The sequence below is a fragment of the Diorhabda sublineata genome, chromosome 4 (genome assembly GCF_026230105.1).
Source record: "Diorhabda sublineata isolate icDioSubl1.1 chromosome 4, icDioSubl1.1, whole genome shotgun sequence".
NCBI classification, from domain to species: Eukaryota; Metazoa; Arthropoda; class Insecta; order Coleoptera; family Chrysomelidae; genus Diorhabda; species Diorhabda sublineata.
Window position 1 is genome coordinate 22,565,517 of NC_079477.1, and position 18,097 is coordinate 22,583,613.

Here is an 18,097-nt window from a genome sequence, read left to right on the forward strand (position 1 = left end):
GCCTGGTTAAGTATATCACCCTAATTTGGCGTTTTCGAGTTGTCACGATCCATTTATCGAGGTTACAGATGTCGGAAATTGGTACTTCCGGTTTAAACCATGATTTAATTGATTTCCGGTTTTTTCAAAGAAACTAAGCTAAGTCAAAGTAAACTTAACCTAAACAGAAAATGGTATCTTGATAAATGAATTCTACGACCTGGAAAACGCTAAACGAACGAGTTCTCATTATCCCGGAAGTACTGACCGGAGACAAAAAATGATTTTTTTTTCCATGTATATTCATGTGTAGTGAAATCAAGGATTCTATTGTAAATATATTTATTGCAATCAATTATAAATGTATATAAAATATAATTTGAATGCAGGTATACTATGCATACTATCAAGTAAGTATCCAATAAGTCCGAAGATCATCGATTATAATGTTTAACAAGAATTATTCTTCCAATTATTGATAAGAGATCAAATTAAAAATAAATAATCGAAACGAATAAACTACAGTTTGCATTTGGACGTAATTACTGTTGTAGTCAAGAAACAAAATCTATGTCGTAAAGTGTAAGTGAAATTTCTCCCAGTGTATTAGGGGATCTTACATTATTAAAGTTAGCAGCCCTGTACAACATTTATTATAGTAGTAAACTTTTTATTAATTTGTACCTTCAACTGTGATAAAAATTACAACGTGGCAACTATGGAAATATGTGTCAAACGTCTCTGTAGCAGGGAACAAAATCTATCACAAAGTGTAAGTGAAATCACTACTAGTGAATTAAGGAATTACATTATTGAAATTGACAGCCTTGTGGCATTAGTCGTCAATTTTGTCACATTTATTGTTAGAATTTCTTGTTTTTTAATCATTTTTTGTTCGGATTTTACTAGTAGGACAGAATCAGTTATTTCTATAAAGTCAAGTAAAAACATAAATAAAACTTTTACAGTCCTGTTTACGGTCCTGTCATAGAGTGCAGATTTAAAGACGCCGGAGCAATAAACGAGTGTTAGCGGGAGAACGAAACGACCACAAGTTGAGAAAAAACATGTACAAATATAATGATGTGATAATTTGAAAATTCAATAAATAATACTTAATAAAATAAATCAGAATACAGCCCAATTTTTTTAATGAAACTAACAATTTAACCTCATATTTACTATTAGTTGAATTCAATATAATCGTAATAACTTTTCATCATTTTTTACCTACAACTTGGATAAAAATTACAACGTGGCAACTATAAAAATATGTGTAAAACGTCTCTGCAGCAGGGAACAAAGTGTAAGTGAAATCACTACTGGTGTATTAGGGAATTACATTATTAAAGTTGACAGCCTTGTGGAATCATTCGTCAGTATTGTAACATTTAGTTGTTAAAATTTCTCATTTGTTGATCCTATAAGCTGAATTGAATATTAACATAGTAATATTTTCATACCTACTATTGGGATAAAAATTACAACGTGGCAACGATGAAAACAACGGTCGAACGTATCTGATAGTTGTTTATATAAAGTTATTGTCAAAAAGTAACAATGTAATTTTTTTCAAATCTTATATCGAGAAGTTTTTCATTTTTCTTTTGTTGCTTAAATGACCGTATTTTATGGAAGAATAATACAAGTTAGTTGTTTATATCAACTTACGGGTAACCTTACGCCATAACTCACTGTTTTACATAATAAATATTACATACAATCACACATTTACAGGAATAGTTACAAAGTAAAATAAAAGTATATACATATATAAATATATAGGTTAGATTTGTTCATTATTTATAGAAGACAAGAATATTGCTACGCATTTCGATTATGAACTAAAAAAAATGATTTATTTCATTGAATTTGTAGAAAGGCACCTATTTGTCATTATTTTTGAAACAAATTACATTTTCCCAATAGAAATTTTTTTAGCACTTTGTGCTTAAAATAATATCGAAATGCAAAGCAGAAATATTTTAAATTGAATATAAAGGATCGATAAAAAATAGATGTGTACTGTTATAAGGTTTAATATAACGGGAACAACACGTGACCAAAATAACAATAATTCCGCCATATTGTATAACACTTGAGTCTAATATCTCCCGATGTTTTGTTTAATATTGTGGTTTAGTGTTAAATGTTATCATTTTATTGTTTATTTGGAATGTAAAGAGTGTTTAAATCAATATATTTCATCTATAAATACGGTTTTGTGTGCTGTATACAAAGAATGGTCAGAAAAAACTTCCACGGGTGAGTATAAACAATACATGACCGTACTTACCAGATTTAATTCAATTTGAAATATACTTACTAGATATAAATTGATGATTTTCAAGTTTGAGTTAAAGAGTTTTTAATTAAAATATTTTTATACGAAGTGGATATAGAAAGTAACTTTATTTTTATATATATAACAAAAACTGATTTCGAGTATAAATTTGGTGTCATTCGACTCGAAATTTTCATTTTTCAATTTCGAATATAAAATTAATAGGAAAATTTTTAATTATCCTACCCTAATAAATACCTACATTTATTAAGTAATTTTGTACAAATTGAAAATGTGCGAAGTCCGGTACTGTCTTATCAGAATCTATATATTATGTTAAACGTAGAAGTTCTTTGGAACAGACGTAGTTTTAGACACAGTCAGCTTAACTGTCATCTGTATTTAGTACGAAGCATAATTGTTGCGAATTTTATTCAAAAAATTTAAGTTGCTACTTCTAATTTAGAAATTTCGAAGTTGTTTTAATCTTGAAAATGTGCCGAAATTTTTAAAAAGTCCGGTACTGTCACACCAAAATTCATATGTCATCTAGAAGTTCTTTACAACCGATAGACGTAGTTTTAGGTACCGCCAGTTCAACTATCATTTGTCCAATACGTCAACACCTATTGAGGTTAAACATTAATTATAACGAAGCATAAATATTATGAATTTTATTAAGAACGTGTTACTTCTAATTTTAAAAATCCCGGTACTGTTTATCAAAATCCATAATTTCTTTGGAACCGAGAGACGTAGTTTTGTATGTTGTGTTTGTTTTTTTCTTATCTTGTATTATACCATGAGAAGGACTTTTTGTAAATTTACTTTTAAAACAAGGGAAAGGGGTAAATAATACGAGTTTTTTGCAGAAAAATCTAAATAACTCGGGGAATTATTTATCTTAATATTTGTTGTTATTGTTATTTTTAAGTAATTATGAGTAAAGAAACAATCAAGATTTCGGGGTTGAAACATGAAAATTTTATTTCCAAATGCTATAGGTGAAATTTGCAGATTTGAAAATGGTTTTAAATTAAAATCGAACAGAACCCACACAGAAAAAAAACTTTGTCAACTTAGAACAGTCTGCTACCAGTTAAGAAGACAGTTACACTAGATTATGGTGATCATAGGGTTGTTTTCACCAGAATTGTTCGATTTTCAACATTAAGTAGATTAGCAAGAAAGAAAAACATGTGAATTATCAAAACTGTCTCATTGGATTAATTTGGGAACCTCAAATTACCAAAATGTATTCAGTAGAGCATTTAAAATTTCAATATCGATCCTTCAATTTAAAATCCATACAAGATATTTGCAACGAATATAACATAATATTGCTTTTTATTGGTATATTGCACATCAATCGATAATTAGGGGACTAATAAGTTGATATAAGTGACATATGTTGATGCTACGATACTTTGACAAAGCAATAATATGTAATAAATAAATTGTATGCAAAAAGGGGGTTAACTGATTATAACTACATTTAATTTGTTTTTTAGTGGTCCTTGAGAATTTAATACCTGTAGTGTAGCATATTTTCTAAATACAAGGGTTGCTATTTATATTTCGAGACAAACCAAATACAACATTTATTTAACAAAAAAACACATTGAAACAAATGATTGGATTTATCAGTCAAGTGTTAGGTATCGACAGTTGGAGCAATGTAGGACTGACAATTCTGAATAATATACAACAATTTGTTAGTCATAAATCATTGGAGAAAGTCCAATCTTGTTGAACGATGTTTTTTCTTTGTTCCAGTCGCTTTGGGAAGTCTTTTAACAGTGTCCCATTCGTCTGACATAACAATATCAGTTCCTTAGGGTTCCTGAACACCAAGGGATTGTCAGATCCCAAAATAGGGCACTTTCCCTTCTCTATTGGACTGTTTTTTTTTTCACCATTAAAGTGCGTTTTTGTTCAATTCTGATGTTGGATGGTGTTTTTTCCTCGTTCTAGTCGCTATAGGAAGTTTTAGTTGATAGTCTTATTTAGTACAAAATTTTGTTCCGAAACATCAAAAACAAACAAATTTTTAAGCTACTTCAGTCAGAATGGAAAATTCGTTCAAACTCATGGAAAGAAAGTGAGTAAATTTTAACGGAGAATCCTTTGAACTAGTTTTTATCATGAATCATTGTTAGATATATAAATAGCAACCCTATCAGTACATTTTTTACAGCTAAATTTGCTTGGACAGTCATAATTTTATCAACTGAAAGCAACAATTTAAAAATATAACCTAAAAAAATTGATTAATAATTATATAAACCAAAATATAAGGCCAATACGTAAAAAAATTACTACAAGGGGTGTTAAGGCAAAAAAAAGTGGTGAGAAGAAGAGATAAGAAAGGTATAGGCCAAAAGAACTAAAAATATGGATAATTTTCAATTATTTCCATGAAAACATCTAATATGCAACCATTACAGCCTTAGTTGAATAATTCTTAAGTTAAACGGACTAAAAAAAAATTTAAGCTGCCTGCATACTATAAAGCTACACATATTCCTTTCAGTAGCCCAAAAATACTCACTAAACTTTTAAATTTTTTAGATACCTTCCAAATACTCATACAAATACCAGATAATGTGTTTTTTTTGAAAATTCGAGATTCTGTTAGTGCTCATATCAAATTATAATAATCTATAAATCTATGAGAAATGTATAAGGTGCGGCAATCCTGCATTTTTTAAACGGCTATAGATACCTAGGGATGAGTTGTCAAGGTTACCGTTCCTCCAAACAAAAACCCTCAGCAATTTCTCCTCTAAAACTAGAAAAACCCAAAATCTCTCCAAAACCTCAAAAATTAGCTAGACACCAAAAAATTTGTTGGAAAACCTCAAAAATAAGTTGAGAAACCCAAAATCTCCCTACGAAACCCCAAAAACTAGGCAGAAAAATGCAAATTTTAGCCAGAAAATCCAAAAAATTAGCAAGAAAAACCCAAAAATTTGCTTGAAAACCCCAAAAATTAGCTAGAAAATCAAAAAATTTCACCAATAAATACTTAGAGAAATTAAAAAATTAGCTAGGCAACCTCAAAAATTAGTTAGAAAACCCCAAAAATCCAAAATATTCCCTAGAATTTCAAAAATTAGCTAGATAACCTCAGAGCATACTTCATGACGTAATGGGCGATTTCAGAAATTGCCTCCAAGAATGTTTTAATCATTCAAATTATAAGTATGAAAAATGATGCATCTGTTAGATGTTCAAAAATGCAGAATTCACTGCCGCAACCTGTATATAAAAAATTGTATATTACTTTAAAGATTGCAAATGAAGTTTTCATAAATAAAATGAATACTGTTCAATAATCAAATATATCAAAAGTTTTTATTAGTACAAAGTGTTTACAATGAATATAGAGGAATGCCTTAGTACGATACAGGGTGTTCGATACATTTCGACTATAAATTAAATCGATTCCTAACTAACGTAAACAATTTTTACACTTTATATCAATAAAATACTCGAATCTGTCAAAATAAAATTCTAATTGAAGCAAAATACTATAACCGGAAGTTGCTAAGTACTACATCAGAATTTATTGCTCCTACATTATTAAGTTTAAAAAAAAATTATATATTAAGTCAATTTTTTGCCTAATATTGATTGATCGAGACATAAAACTATTAATTTATTTAAAATATGTGTATTTTGGTGGCAAATAATCATTAAATTTAGAAAATAAAGTATTTGAGAAGTAGTTCAAATGAACTTCATATTATGGGTAAGTAGTCTCGATATTTATGGGCGAAATTTTTAATTTCAATTGTATAAAAAAAAATAAATAATATGACTAGAATATTTATATAATAAATTTAAAACTTCAAGCCTAAGAAAAACAAAAAAAAAAATTAAATTAGTTGTTTGTTCATCTATAAACATGTAAAGTTTTTTTTCAAATTTTTTAAACTGCCATTCAGTTTATAAATATATAACATATTTTTTTATTACTACAATAGCTAAAAACTATACTTCAACTACCAATAATTAATTCATATTACACAAGTAGGCATTGTTAACTAAAAGTAGTTCATTTGAACTTTAAAAATTGCAAAGTTGTTTTAAATCCTAAAAGAAGCGGAAACTAAACCATCAAGTAGTTCAAATGAAATGAATGGTATATAATGTACAAAAACCAACAAAATGAAAAAAGATTTAAATCAGTAGTTTGAATAAACTTCTACCTTAGTGAACTTTTTCAAAATAAATTCAATAAGAGAAGTAGAACCTAATGAACAATTGAGAATAGTTCAAATAAACCTTGAATTGATTTATAAATATTCCTGAGCTCAAGCAATAGAGGAAATAAAAATTATAATTAAGTTCGGAGTTCAAAGAGTAGTTCAAATGAAAAGAGACAGTAGAAAAGATCTTCGAATAAACCTCCCAATTAGTAAACTGAACTAACAGTTGTAAATAGTTCATTTAAATGATGTACAAATCGTTTCACAAATTAAAAATTATAAAGTATTTCAAATATACCTTAAATTGAGCTCCAGCAATCAATGCAAAGTATAATCAAGCTCAGAACTCAAAAAGTAGTTCAAATGAAGAAATATTGTAGAATAGGTCTGAATAAGTGGTTGGAATGTTTTCCGTTGATAAACTTTGGGAATAAATGAGTTTTTTCCAAAATAAACCTAAAAAGAGAAGTAGAAACTGAACTAACAGTTGAGAATAGTTCAAATAGACCTCAAATGATAACTAAGTCGTTTCAGAAATATAAAAATTCCTGTTAATTGATAGAGTAGTTCAAATAAACCATATTACTCGGCTTCAGCAATCGATGCAATCAAAACTCGAAAAGTAGTTCAAATGAAGAAAGATTGTAGATAGATCTGAATAAGTTGTTGAAATACAGTTTTTCATTGGTGAAATTTGGAAATAAACGATTTTTTTTATAATAAAACCAACAAGTGAGGTAGAAACTGAATTAACAGTGGAAGTAGTTCAAATGATCCTGTACTGATTAAAAAATATTCCTCAGCTAGAAGAATCAAGAAAATGGAAATAATAAATAAATTCTTACTCAAAAAGTAGTTCGAATGAAGAATCCACAGAATATAAAATTGTAGAAACTAAACTGTTTGAAAAACCCCACAAAATCGACAAAATAGTTCAAATAAACCTCAACAAATTCACTGCAGTGAACATTGCAGTAATGAATCAATTTGACAATTAAAGCATAGTTGTCAATATTTTCAATTGGAAATATGTCCTACGTTCAGTAAACACTTTGCACTAGACATACCTTAAAAAATTATATTTTTCAAAACTCACACTTCCTGAACTTAGCTCTGTTAATATTTTACAAAATATACTTAAAAATAAAGATAATTACAGTCGCATTGCATGTATACAAATATATATAAAGGAGATTTGGTGTTTCATAAATGGTGATGGGTTACAGTAATGGTATTTTATTACTTTAGAAAACCTCATCCTTTAAAATACCCATTTCATCTACATATCCTCTGCGATGTATTCAAGAGATCCTGGAGGTAGCAGTAGAGGATGCCCGCTTGAGCCATTACGTCCACGGTACCAGCGGCCAAAGTGTCTTTTTGCTTTATGTTGTCCGGTTTGACTGCTGGACGTAGAAGCGTTGGACCGAAGACAGTCGCCAAGTTGTGCAGCGACATTTTGTTGTCGCTCTCGTGTCGATGGACCCTAAATAGTTGATTCAAATGACGATTTTAAAATAAAAATCAATCACTATATAAATAATTACTCTTATATTTGACCAATTCCACATGGAGCATAAGCCCTTGTAAAGTAAGGTAAATAACTTTGGAAGTATTTCAAATAGACCATAAATGATCTCTCATAATTGCATACCAAAATGTATCAAGAAAAAAATGGGTCTTAAACTTCAAATTTTTAAAGTAGTTCAAATGAACCATGATGGATCATTTGTATTTCCTTTCGAATAACAGTTAAAAGTGTAAAAAACTATTGAGATTGAAAAGTAGTTCAAAAAGACCACAAATGTATTTTTTTTTCTGAATTACATCCTCGAGTATTTAAAAAACTGCATGTCAAACATTGAATATAGAATAGTTCAGATATATACCTTCACAAGTGAATGAAATATAACTATGAAGTTATAAACTGGGAAAGTAGTAAACCTTAAGTAAAGTTATAAATAAAGAAAGTAGTTCAAATAAACCATGAATGACAATTTATATCCCAAACTTATTACCTCAAGTATATTCAAAAGTTACAAATATAAAGTAGTTCAAATATACTGTTAATGATGGCACTAAATATACAAAAAAATCCCTACTAAGCTCTAAATTTAAAAAGTAGTGCAAAGACTTCTCGAAGAGAGGAAAGTAGTTCAAATGAATCGCTAATTGTGAAGAATAAACAAATCAAAAATGACAAAACACTAAAATGAAAGTAGTTCAAATGAATCACTAATTATTATTTTATTTATTATATATTTTAAATCGAATGTAGCTCAAATAAATCGTTGATTATAAAGGATCTACAAGAGAAAAGTAACAAAATATATTGTAAATCTAAATTAGTTCAAATGAATCGCTAATTATAAATAACCAACAAAAGAAAAGTGACAAAAAACATTTTAAATTCAAAGTACTTCAAATGAATCACCAATTAAAGTTAAAACCCCAACTGTATTTACCTTATTAAATGATCCAATATGCATTTAATGGTTTCGCTGTTCTGCTTGGGTAGTTTTTGAAAGCATTCCTTAAGTAATTCAGTTCTACGTTTTAAGTTACCGTTGCTCTGATTAAAAGCTTCCAAAAGTTCAGGATACAAATAATCAGTAAATAAAGCTTCTGGTAGTTCCCTTAGGTACAATTTCAAAATACCAGTCACCGAATGAATATCCACTTCTTTTAGAAGTTGTTCAGCCTCATAAGAATCTAAAAAAAATGAAAAGATATTTCCAAAAGGTTGAAATATTATTTGATGCTCTAATCAAATAAGGAATTGGAAATTACTTGTTTCGAAAGATTTTTTTAATTTGGTTATATCAAGAGAAGAACCAGACACTCTGTATATTCCTACTTCTGCCATGCCTCTCCTTTCCACTTCCCGTATACATGCAGTTACAATAAAAGGAATGTCGCGTTTCTGCCTCCTTGAAAAAATGAAAAAAATAAATATTTCAACAACAGTATGTAAATTTATGAAACTAACTTGCATACAGCTTGTATTTTTTCGCCGAATAAGGCCCCAGTTTTACCAGTCGGTACTCTCCTTAAACTAATTTCACAAGGAATGTATTTCAAACCCATACGTAATGTACAACCGTTTATGGACAAACTTTTCTCAGTGATGTGTTGATTCAACCATTTCCTACTCAATTTTTGTGTATGTTTACCGAATAGAGTGGGATTCGTCATACCGTCTCTGTAAACCAATACCCGAAGGTTTTCACAACCTTCCAAATCTATCATGAAATTTTCGTTCCATTGCGGATTGTTCGTATTACAAATTACTTTCGTTTTGGCTTTTTGAAAGAAGTGACCGTAAAAGTCGACTTCGATGACTATATATAAATCTAAAAAAAGAAATAAATTTATAATATGAAAGAAAAATACTGAAAACAAATCACGAATCAATTCGGTACGACACTGTTATGTTGTCCAGACTTTAAAATAATAAAAATGTAGGAAATTTTGTAATTGTGAGGTTATGTCTTATGATTTCCTACATGTTGGTAGAAATAATTTAAAATTATACATTTTTATGCTTACCAAACAACTGTATCAAAATGTTAGTAAAACGAAAACAAAATAACAATAAAATTGTTGACATAACCTATATTAATGAATTTTTTTTGGTGAATTGAGAACGGGGATATAAATTTCCAATATTTAGTACATTTGAACTACTAAACACCACCACTACACTACTACACCAACAGTCACAATGTTTAGTTCAAATGAATCGTCAATTATAAAGAATGGACTAAATAAAATGACAAAACACTCTAAATTGAAAGTAGTTCAAATTAATTGCCAATTATATTTTTTTGCTTACCAAACAACTGAACCAAAATTTTAGTAAAACGAAAACAAACTAACAATAAAATTGTTGACATAACCTATATCAATGAAATTTTTTTAAATTCCTGTGGCGAAATGGGAACAGGGATATAAATATCCAATTTTTGGTATGTTTGAACTACTAAACACCTCCACTACACCAGCAGTCACAATGTTTAGTTCAAATGAATCGTCAAATATAAAGAATGGACTAAAGAAAAACGACAAAACACGCTTTAAATTTAAAGTAGTTGAAATGAATCGTGAACTATAGGTAAATTCCAAGGGCATCAATAAGTTATCGAATCAAGGGGCATATAAAACTTTGAAAACAGTTCAAAAGCTCTTCAAAGGCATAAGATATTCCACAGATTCTGGCTTAAAGAATAAACAAAGGAAAAACGACAAAACACACTTTAAATTGAGAGTAGTTCTAAGGAATCGCTAATTATAAAGAATCAACAAAAGAAAAATTCCCAGTATATTTATATATATATTCTTCATATAAATGATTGAAGCAAGGGGCAGATGAAATTTGAAAAATAGTTCAAAAACTCTTCAAAGAATTATAAGATACTTCACACATCCAGGCTTAAAGGAAAAATAGAAGTAAAATGACAAAACACACTCTAAATTGAAAGTAGTTCAAATGAATAATCAATTATAAAGAATGGACTAAATTACAAAGAACGAACAATGACAGAACACACTTTAAATCGAGAGTAGTTCAAATGTTTCACCAAGTTATTTTTCATAAACAGATGAAAATCGAGGTACATACAAACAAAACTAAGTTTTTCCAACCATCCCACTATATTTTTGAATTATTATTTCACTTAGAAACACCTCTAATAGTTGTTACTATTATTACAATAAGATCAAATTCATTGTAAAAAAAAATTCCTCACTTACCACAGTAATATTCCAACCCAGTCAAATCGTAGATGTAAACATGCAAATCACCTACTAATAAACTCTCATCGTTTCCACTCCTCAATAAATACGATCCCATATTAGTTTTCAAAAATTGCCTACAAGCGGTTATCCAAGTTTGCAATTCCAACATATTGAATGGTTGGGCAGTAACCTTTCCGGTACGTTCAGTCTTTTGTAACGTCAATATCGCCTCTATCCATTGGGTACGTTCGAAATCAGACGATAAGAAGAACATATAAGTACGACCGGTCTGTTTGTTCTTTATACGGTAAACAAGATTCGGTGATACCAGTACCAATTGACTTTCTAGTTCTATCAGTCTTTTTCTATATTTATCCGAACCGCGGAGTAATTTAGAACGATTCTAAAAAAATAAATATTCAAGTTTTAAATCATTTCAACAAACTTTTAATAGTGAAATTACCTTGTCTTCGTTCGCTTTTTCTTCTTGTCGCAACTGATCTCTAACATTCGAAGCTTGAGATTTCAAAGCTACTATATTTGATTGCGATACTTCGTGTAGATTTGCAGTAGTCTCTTCTAATGTTAATATATCTTCAACTGGTATGAACCACTTCAATTCGAATGTATACTTTTCATTCCTACCAGCAGTCTTAAAAATAATTATTGTTATTAGTATTTTTTTCCATAAATATTAATTAAAAAACACCCTTTGAATTGAAAATAGTTCAAATGAATCATCAATTATAAAGAATGAACAAAAGAAAAACGACAAAATACATTCTAAATTGAAAGTAGTTCAAATGAATTGCTAATTATGAAGAATAAACAGAAGAAAAATGACAAAACACACTCTAAATTGAAATTAGTTCAAATGAATCGCCAATTATAGGTAAATTTACTGTATATTTATGAGTGATTAAATCAAGGGGCAGATAAAATTTTAAAAAAAATTCAAAAAATCTTCAAAGACATATAAAATACTCCACAGAATCTGGTTTGGATAATAAACAAAAGAAAAATAACAAAACACATTCCAAATGAAAGTAGTTCAAATGGTTCATCAATGATAAAGAATGGACTAAAGAAAATGACAAAACACACTTGAAATTGAAAGTTAATCAAATAAATTCACAATTAGAGGTAAATTCCCATTGTATTATAATTAATGGAATCAAGAGGCAGACCAAATTTGAAAATAGTTCAAAAACTCTTCAAAGACATATAAGAGATTCCACATATTCTGGTTAAAAGAATGGACTAAAAAAAAATGACAAAACACACTTCAAACTGAAAATAGTTCAAATGAATCGCTAATTATAAAGACTAAAATAAAAAAAAATGACAAAATACACTTTAAATTGAAAGTATTTCAAATGAATCGCCAATTAGAGTTAAATTCCAAGTTTATTTATAATTGATCGAAGCAAAGGGCAGATAAAATTTGAAAAATAGTTCAAAAATTCTTCAAAGACACATTAGATATTCCACATATTCGGACTTGAAGAATAGACTAAAGAAAAATGGCTAGTTCAAATGAATAGCTAATTATAAAGACTAAAAAAAAAGAAAAATGACAAAATACACTTTAAACTGAAAGTAGTTCAAATAAATCTGAAACTATAGATAAATTCCGGATTTTTACCTTATATTTGGCACAAGCTATAACGTCATTAAATAAAAATAAATGCCTCAATTTTCTATGACCATCTACATATTCAACAATAAATGAATTTTTCACTAATCTCCTCTGCGCTCTATCAGTAGCCTAAAAATATAAAAAATTAAATAACTATAAATATTGTTTAAAAAAAAAATACTTACAGGAAACATAGATTTTGTTTGTATCATATTGAACTGGTCCAAAAAATTCTGGGTGAGATTTAAAGCTTCAGCTAAACTGTGATGATCCGGATGCGAAGAAGGAACAAATTTCAACAAATCATGTAAGACTAACGCATTTTTTTGTACCCTAGCTACCGGTTTATGCAAAAGGTCTTCTAAACTAATCGGTTGTCCAGAAAGTTGCTTACACGTTATATTTTTTGATATTTCCCCAAACTGTACATTTGCAGCACTACATTTCCTAACTGTATCCAATGCTAAACCGTAATTGCTCAAAAACGCCCCGTATAATGATAGATTCGTTGCCTGAAAATCAACAACAATCAACATAAATCAATTTACTCGAAGCTAGAATTACCATTATTTTGAATTGTTCTCCTATTCTTGTATCCCAAGTTTGGATATGTCTTTTGAGTGCCTCCAGGAAATTGGCGTGTAAATTATACAATTCCGGAATTTTGTAGAAAATTGTGTTCAATTCTGATTCACTAACGATTGGTTGTGAAGTTCCTATAGTTGCTTGAATTGCCTTCATGTACTACAACGAAACATATTAGAAAAATCGTTGCTTGTTGTATTTTTTATTACCTTTAATAAAAAACTTAACCAATCAACGTAGTTACTTTCACTGTCGGTTATATTATAAAAAATACTTTTATACATTCTATCTGTTTCACCCTTTACATCACTTCCATCCTAAAAAATGGATAAATCAGAAAAAAAAAACAGAATAGAATAGATTATTACAAATTATATATATATATATATATATAAGCTTGAAAAAGTAGTTCAAAAAAGACCATGAATGTATTTCTTTTAGAATTACATCCCCGACTATATAAAAAACTGCATGTCGAGCATTTAATTTTGAAAATAATTCAGACATATACCTTCACAAGTGATTGAAATATAACTATGAAGTTATAAATAGGGAAAGTAGTTCAAATAATCCATGTAAAATATCTCAAAATTACATCCCAAAAATAGTTCAAATAGACCACGATTGAGTAGCAATAAAAGCGTAATAAAAAAACTATTGAGCTTGAAAAGTAGTTCAAAAGGCATTCACAGCATAAGTTCTTTTTGTCATTAAACTGATGTCCAGGAAAAGAGACAAAAGTCACTAAGAGCTGCGTCTGGACTGTATGGAAGCCATACCACATTGATGCTTTGTTAAATATCCCGGCTAACATTTTTTTAAATGCACTGAATCAGTTTTTGTGGTGAAACTACCAATCACCGCTTCCCGAAAGCAGTTATTCCTATTTCTCTTTTCTTATATTCATTGAAATATATCACAGCAGTATTCTTTAATGACCATATGACCTCTCATAGCACATTCTTGGCTTATCCTTTATACTCCAACTGTGAAGACTGTTTAGTTGCCGTGTTCTAGATCACTGTTGGCTAATTCTTTTAAAACCTTGAAGTTCCAAAAATCGATGATAATGTTACATGGAATATTAGTGCCACTTGCAGTTATGAGAAGACTTCTCCAATTGATATAATAGCTAAAACAAACTCTTAATAAATGAGGTTATGATATTATCTAGCATTGAGGGTCACTTTGAGGTTTTCATGAAGCTACTGAAGTATTTTTTTGTTTCGGGAAGAAGCCCCAGCCCTTTCAACTACATATAACTCATCAAGCTATTTTTAACAAGTTTTTTGTAAGAAAAATTGTTAAATCTATTATATACTTACGTGACTAAATTTTCTTCTACTCGCAGGTGTTACAGATTCCAAAGAACTGGAACTTGCATAGGAACTGTTATCATTTTGTCTTCTCAATTCTGTTATATCTTCTTGTTCATCTTCGCTACTACTATGACCATTACCATTCTTTTTAGTTGCACTGTAAATGTTCATTTTATAATCGTACCCTGTGTATATATATATATATATATATATATATATATATATATTTTGCACTCACTGTATAAAATATTCAATATTGACGTAATTCGAAGTGCCTGGAGATTGTGGATCTTGTACGGCTTGCGTCGAATCTCTCTTAGATTCTATCTGTAGGGTGCTAGTTGAACTAAAAACATTTTCAGTACTGGAATGATTACTTTTAACTATAAAATCTTCGTCTGTGGCAACCATATCATAATAAGGTTCGTCTGTAGCTACAAGGAATTCGGATGAAGATGATCTAGAATCACTGGAGCTTGTTTTTGGTTTGGTTCTTAAGGAATCTGGTCTTTGAGGTACCCTAAAATTATAATATTTTGTTGCTAGCTTCAATATATTTTCATTATTAATAAATTTTATAAATTGGATGAATCTATAAATATAAATAACTTACTTTGGAGGTATTTTAACTGGAGAAGTATTTTGTTTTAAACCGTTCACCTCTATCACTGTAACAAAGGTTCCTGGATCCGGATCAGGCGGCGCGGTGGGTTCATATTTCTCTGGTACTTCATTGTTAACCAATTGTTTGGATAATTCGTTAACACACATATTAGCTGATATATTTTCGGGTTCTTCGACATTTAAAGATATTGTCGCAGGTTTACTAACTTCGGTTGTGGTAACTTCAGCCTAAAATTTATTTATTCCATTTATGCTTTACTTATTAATTATAAAATATCTGGAATATGGAAAAATTGAGGACGCTCTAAGTAGTTGGCAGATTAAATACTGAGAAAATTGGTTGAAGAATATGCAAAATGGGGTTTGAACATGAATATGTAAAAAACTTAATACGAATAAATCAAAAACAAAATATGTGATGGTAGGAAGGTCACAAAGAGACACAGAACTGTAAATGGATAAGGTTAGACAATGTAGACAAATCAAATACCTAGGAAGCATAATTTCTGAAGATGGAACAACAAAAGAAGATATAAGAAATAGAGTGCAACAAGGAAAAATTCTCAACTTATTGCTTTGGCCAGAAAAAATTAACCTAAACACAAAAATGACAATAAACAAAGTCATAGTGGATAGACAGGAGAAAATAATAGAGGCTGTGGAAATGCTCCTTGAGAAGATCCTGCAGGATATACAAGATGAAGAGATACTATGAAAAATAGGTCGAGTATACACGACTCCAGACTGTGCTGGATCAGTGTTCCCAAATCTCAAAAATTTATCTCTCTAAAGCATCAATCAAAACCCCTTAAAATCCCCACAGTTTCTAGGGATTCCCCCTAAAAAAATTCTATGTTTAATAAAAAAAATTATTAAATATTAAATAAATAATTTCATTCAACATCATTTTTTTAAATTCATTATTCTTAAATTATCCAAGACTTCAAGTAACTAATCATTTTCTTCAGATTCTGATTTATTTGAAATAAAAAAAGTTGTACAAATCCCTAAAAATACCCCTAAAAACATCTCATCCCACATTTCCCCCCTAAATTTGTAGGTTAAACCCCTAAGTTGAGAACCCTGGCACTGGTAAGGACATGAAATGAGGATAGAGCATATCAGGTTGCTGAAGAAAGCATTGATGTATCAGCGCGCAAATTAAACACCAAAGTGTACTATTTCTATTATATTTCCGAGCTTTCAAATACTTATGTATTCATTTAAAACCACAGCAATTTTTAATTAATGAATGTAAGAAAATTTTATTATTGTTATACTTTTATACATAGTACTTGACCATAATTTCAGTCATAGGCGATTAATATATATATATATATATATATATATATATATATATATATATATATATATATATATATATATATATATATATTAGTATTCGAAAGCTGGGATATATATGAGAGATAGTACACATTGGTGTTTTATTTTGCCAAAATCCCACTACAAAACAATACATGTTAAAAATCGTCATCAAAATTCTTTTTATGTGTGACTAAAAACTTGGTATTGTATATTTAGGAATTAAATGACATAATCTTTCTGGTTTAATAATTACAAAAGAACAATTTGACACTAAATTTTTACAGTTGATTGCAAAAAACTATGAACCAGTTAAATGTTTTCACAATGATTGATTTTGATAGGCAATACTTCTATTATAGAAAATTTTCTACTTCACAGCAATTAATTCCTTAATTTTAATTGTGACACTTTTCTTTTTGGTGAAAGATTCACAGTAACAAAAATTTTTATTAACTGATAAATTATTTATAACATGGAATCAACAGAAAGCACTTCCTAATTAAAATTAATACAATAACCAGGTCACATTACATATGCATGAAACAATTTCAAATATATATTATTAGTCAAATAAGTAATTAACAAATTTATGTCATTATATTAACAACGTTATCTTAAGATGAGATTTATTTATAAACATTTTTGTTAGCATTATATGTTTACATTGTTGGCGACAAATAAAAATAAATAAATAATGACCACACCTTCAAATCAGTAATTACCACACAACAGGGAATTGAAGAAAATGAGGAAATTACAATTAAGCAACAACATGAATAAATGAATAAATATTTGCAAATGTATTCAAACGAGAAAAATTTTATATTTACTTTAGATACAGTATCTACAATGACATCATCAGATTCATCACTTTTCTCTTTTGATATTTTTTTCTTATGTTCTTCAACATCACTTAACAGCCTTTCCAAATATTCAACGTAGAATTGCTCTTTTTCTAGTTCTTCTTTTAAAAGTAGCACCTTTTGTTTATGTTTTGCTAAGTTGGCTCTAACATCCTCCTCCCATGCACCTGGTAAAGGGCTATCGGGGAACCTTTGTAACCAAACTTGTTGAAAATCACCAAACACACTCATCGCTGGAAGGTTTTTTACATTATTTTGTATAAAATTATCTTGCTTTTCTATTGTTTCATGAATAAAACTTGCAAACAAAATACATTTCTAACAAAAACACTTTCACTCACAAATAAATAGGAAAATTATGAATGACAGCAATGACAACATTTGACGGTAGTAATGTCATACAACTGGATGTAAACCAAACATTTTGAAGAACGTTCGATGGATTCGAACGTTTCTAATTTAAAAAACCGATTAATTCAAAAATAATATATATTAAGTTAACTAAATTTAAATATTTCTATTTACTC

The 18,097-nt window shown here is 29.1% G+C and overlaps 1 protein-coding gene across 1 annotated transcript; it reads right to left on the reverse strand.

Annotated features, from left to right (window-relative positions):
• Positions 1–56: 56 nt before the first annotated feature.
• On the reverse strand, positions 57–17,949 carry LOC130443394 (active breakpoint cluster region-related protein). The gene is made up of 14 exons (XM_056777968.1): positions 17,538–17,949; positions 15,371–15,609; positions 14,996–15,277; positions 14,764–14,914; positions 13,648–13,755; positions 13,418–13,597; positions 13,039–13,365; positions 12,860–12,982; positions 11,678–11,866; positions 11,230–11,617; positions 9,467–9,830; positions 9,268–9,407; positions 8,943–9,189; positions 57–7,963 (listed from the first exon to the last, which is right to left on the reverse strand). The coding sequence occupies exons 1-14, from the start codon at positions 17,799–17,801 to the stop codon at positions 7,753–7,755; spliced, it is 3,213 nt and encodes a 1,070-aa protein (XP_056633946.1). The 5' UTR covers positions 17,802–17,949; the 3' UTR covers positions 57–7,752.
• Positions 17,950–18,097: the final 148 nt, after the last annotated feature.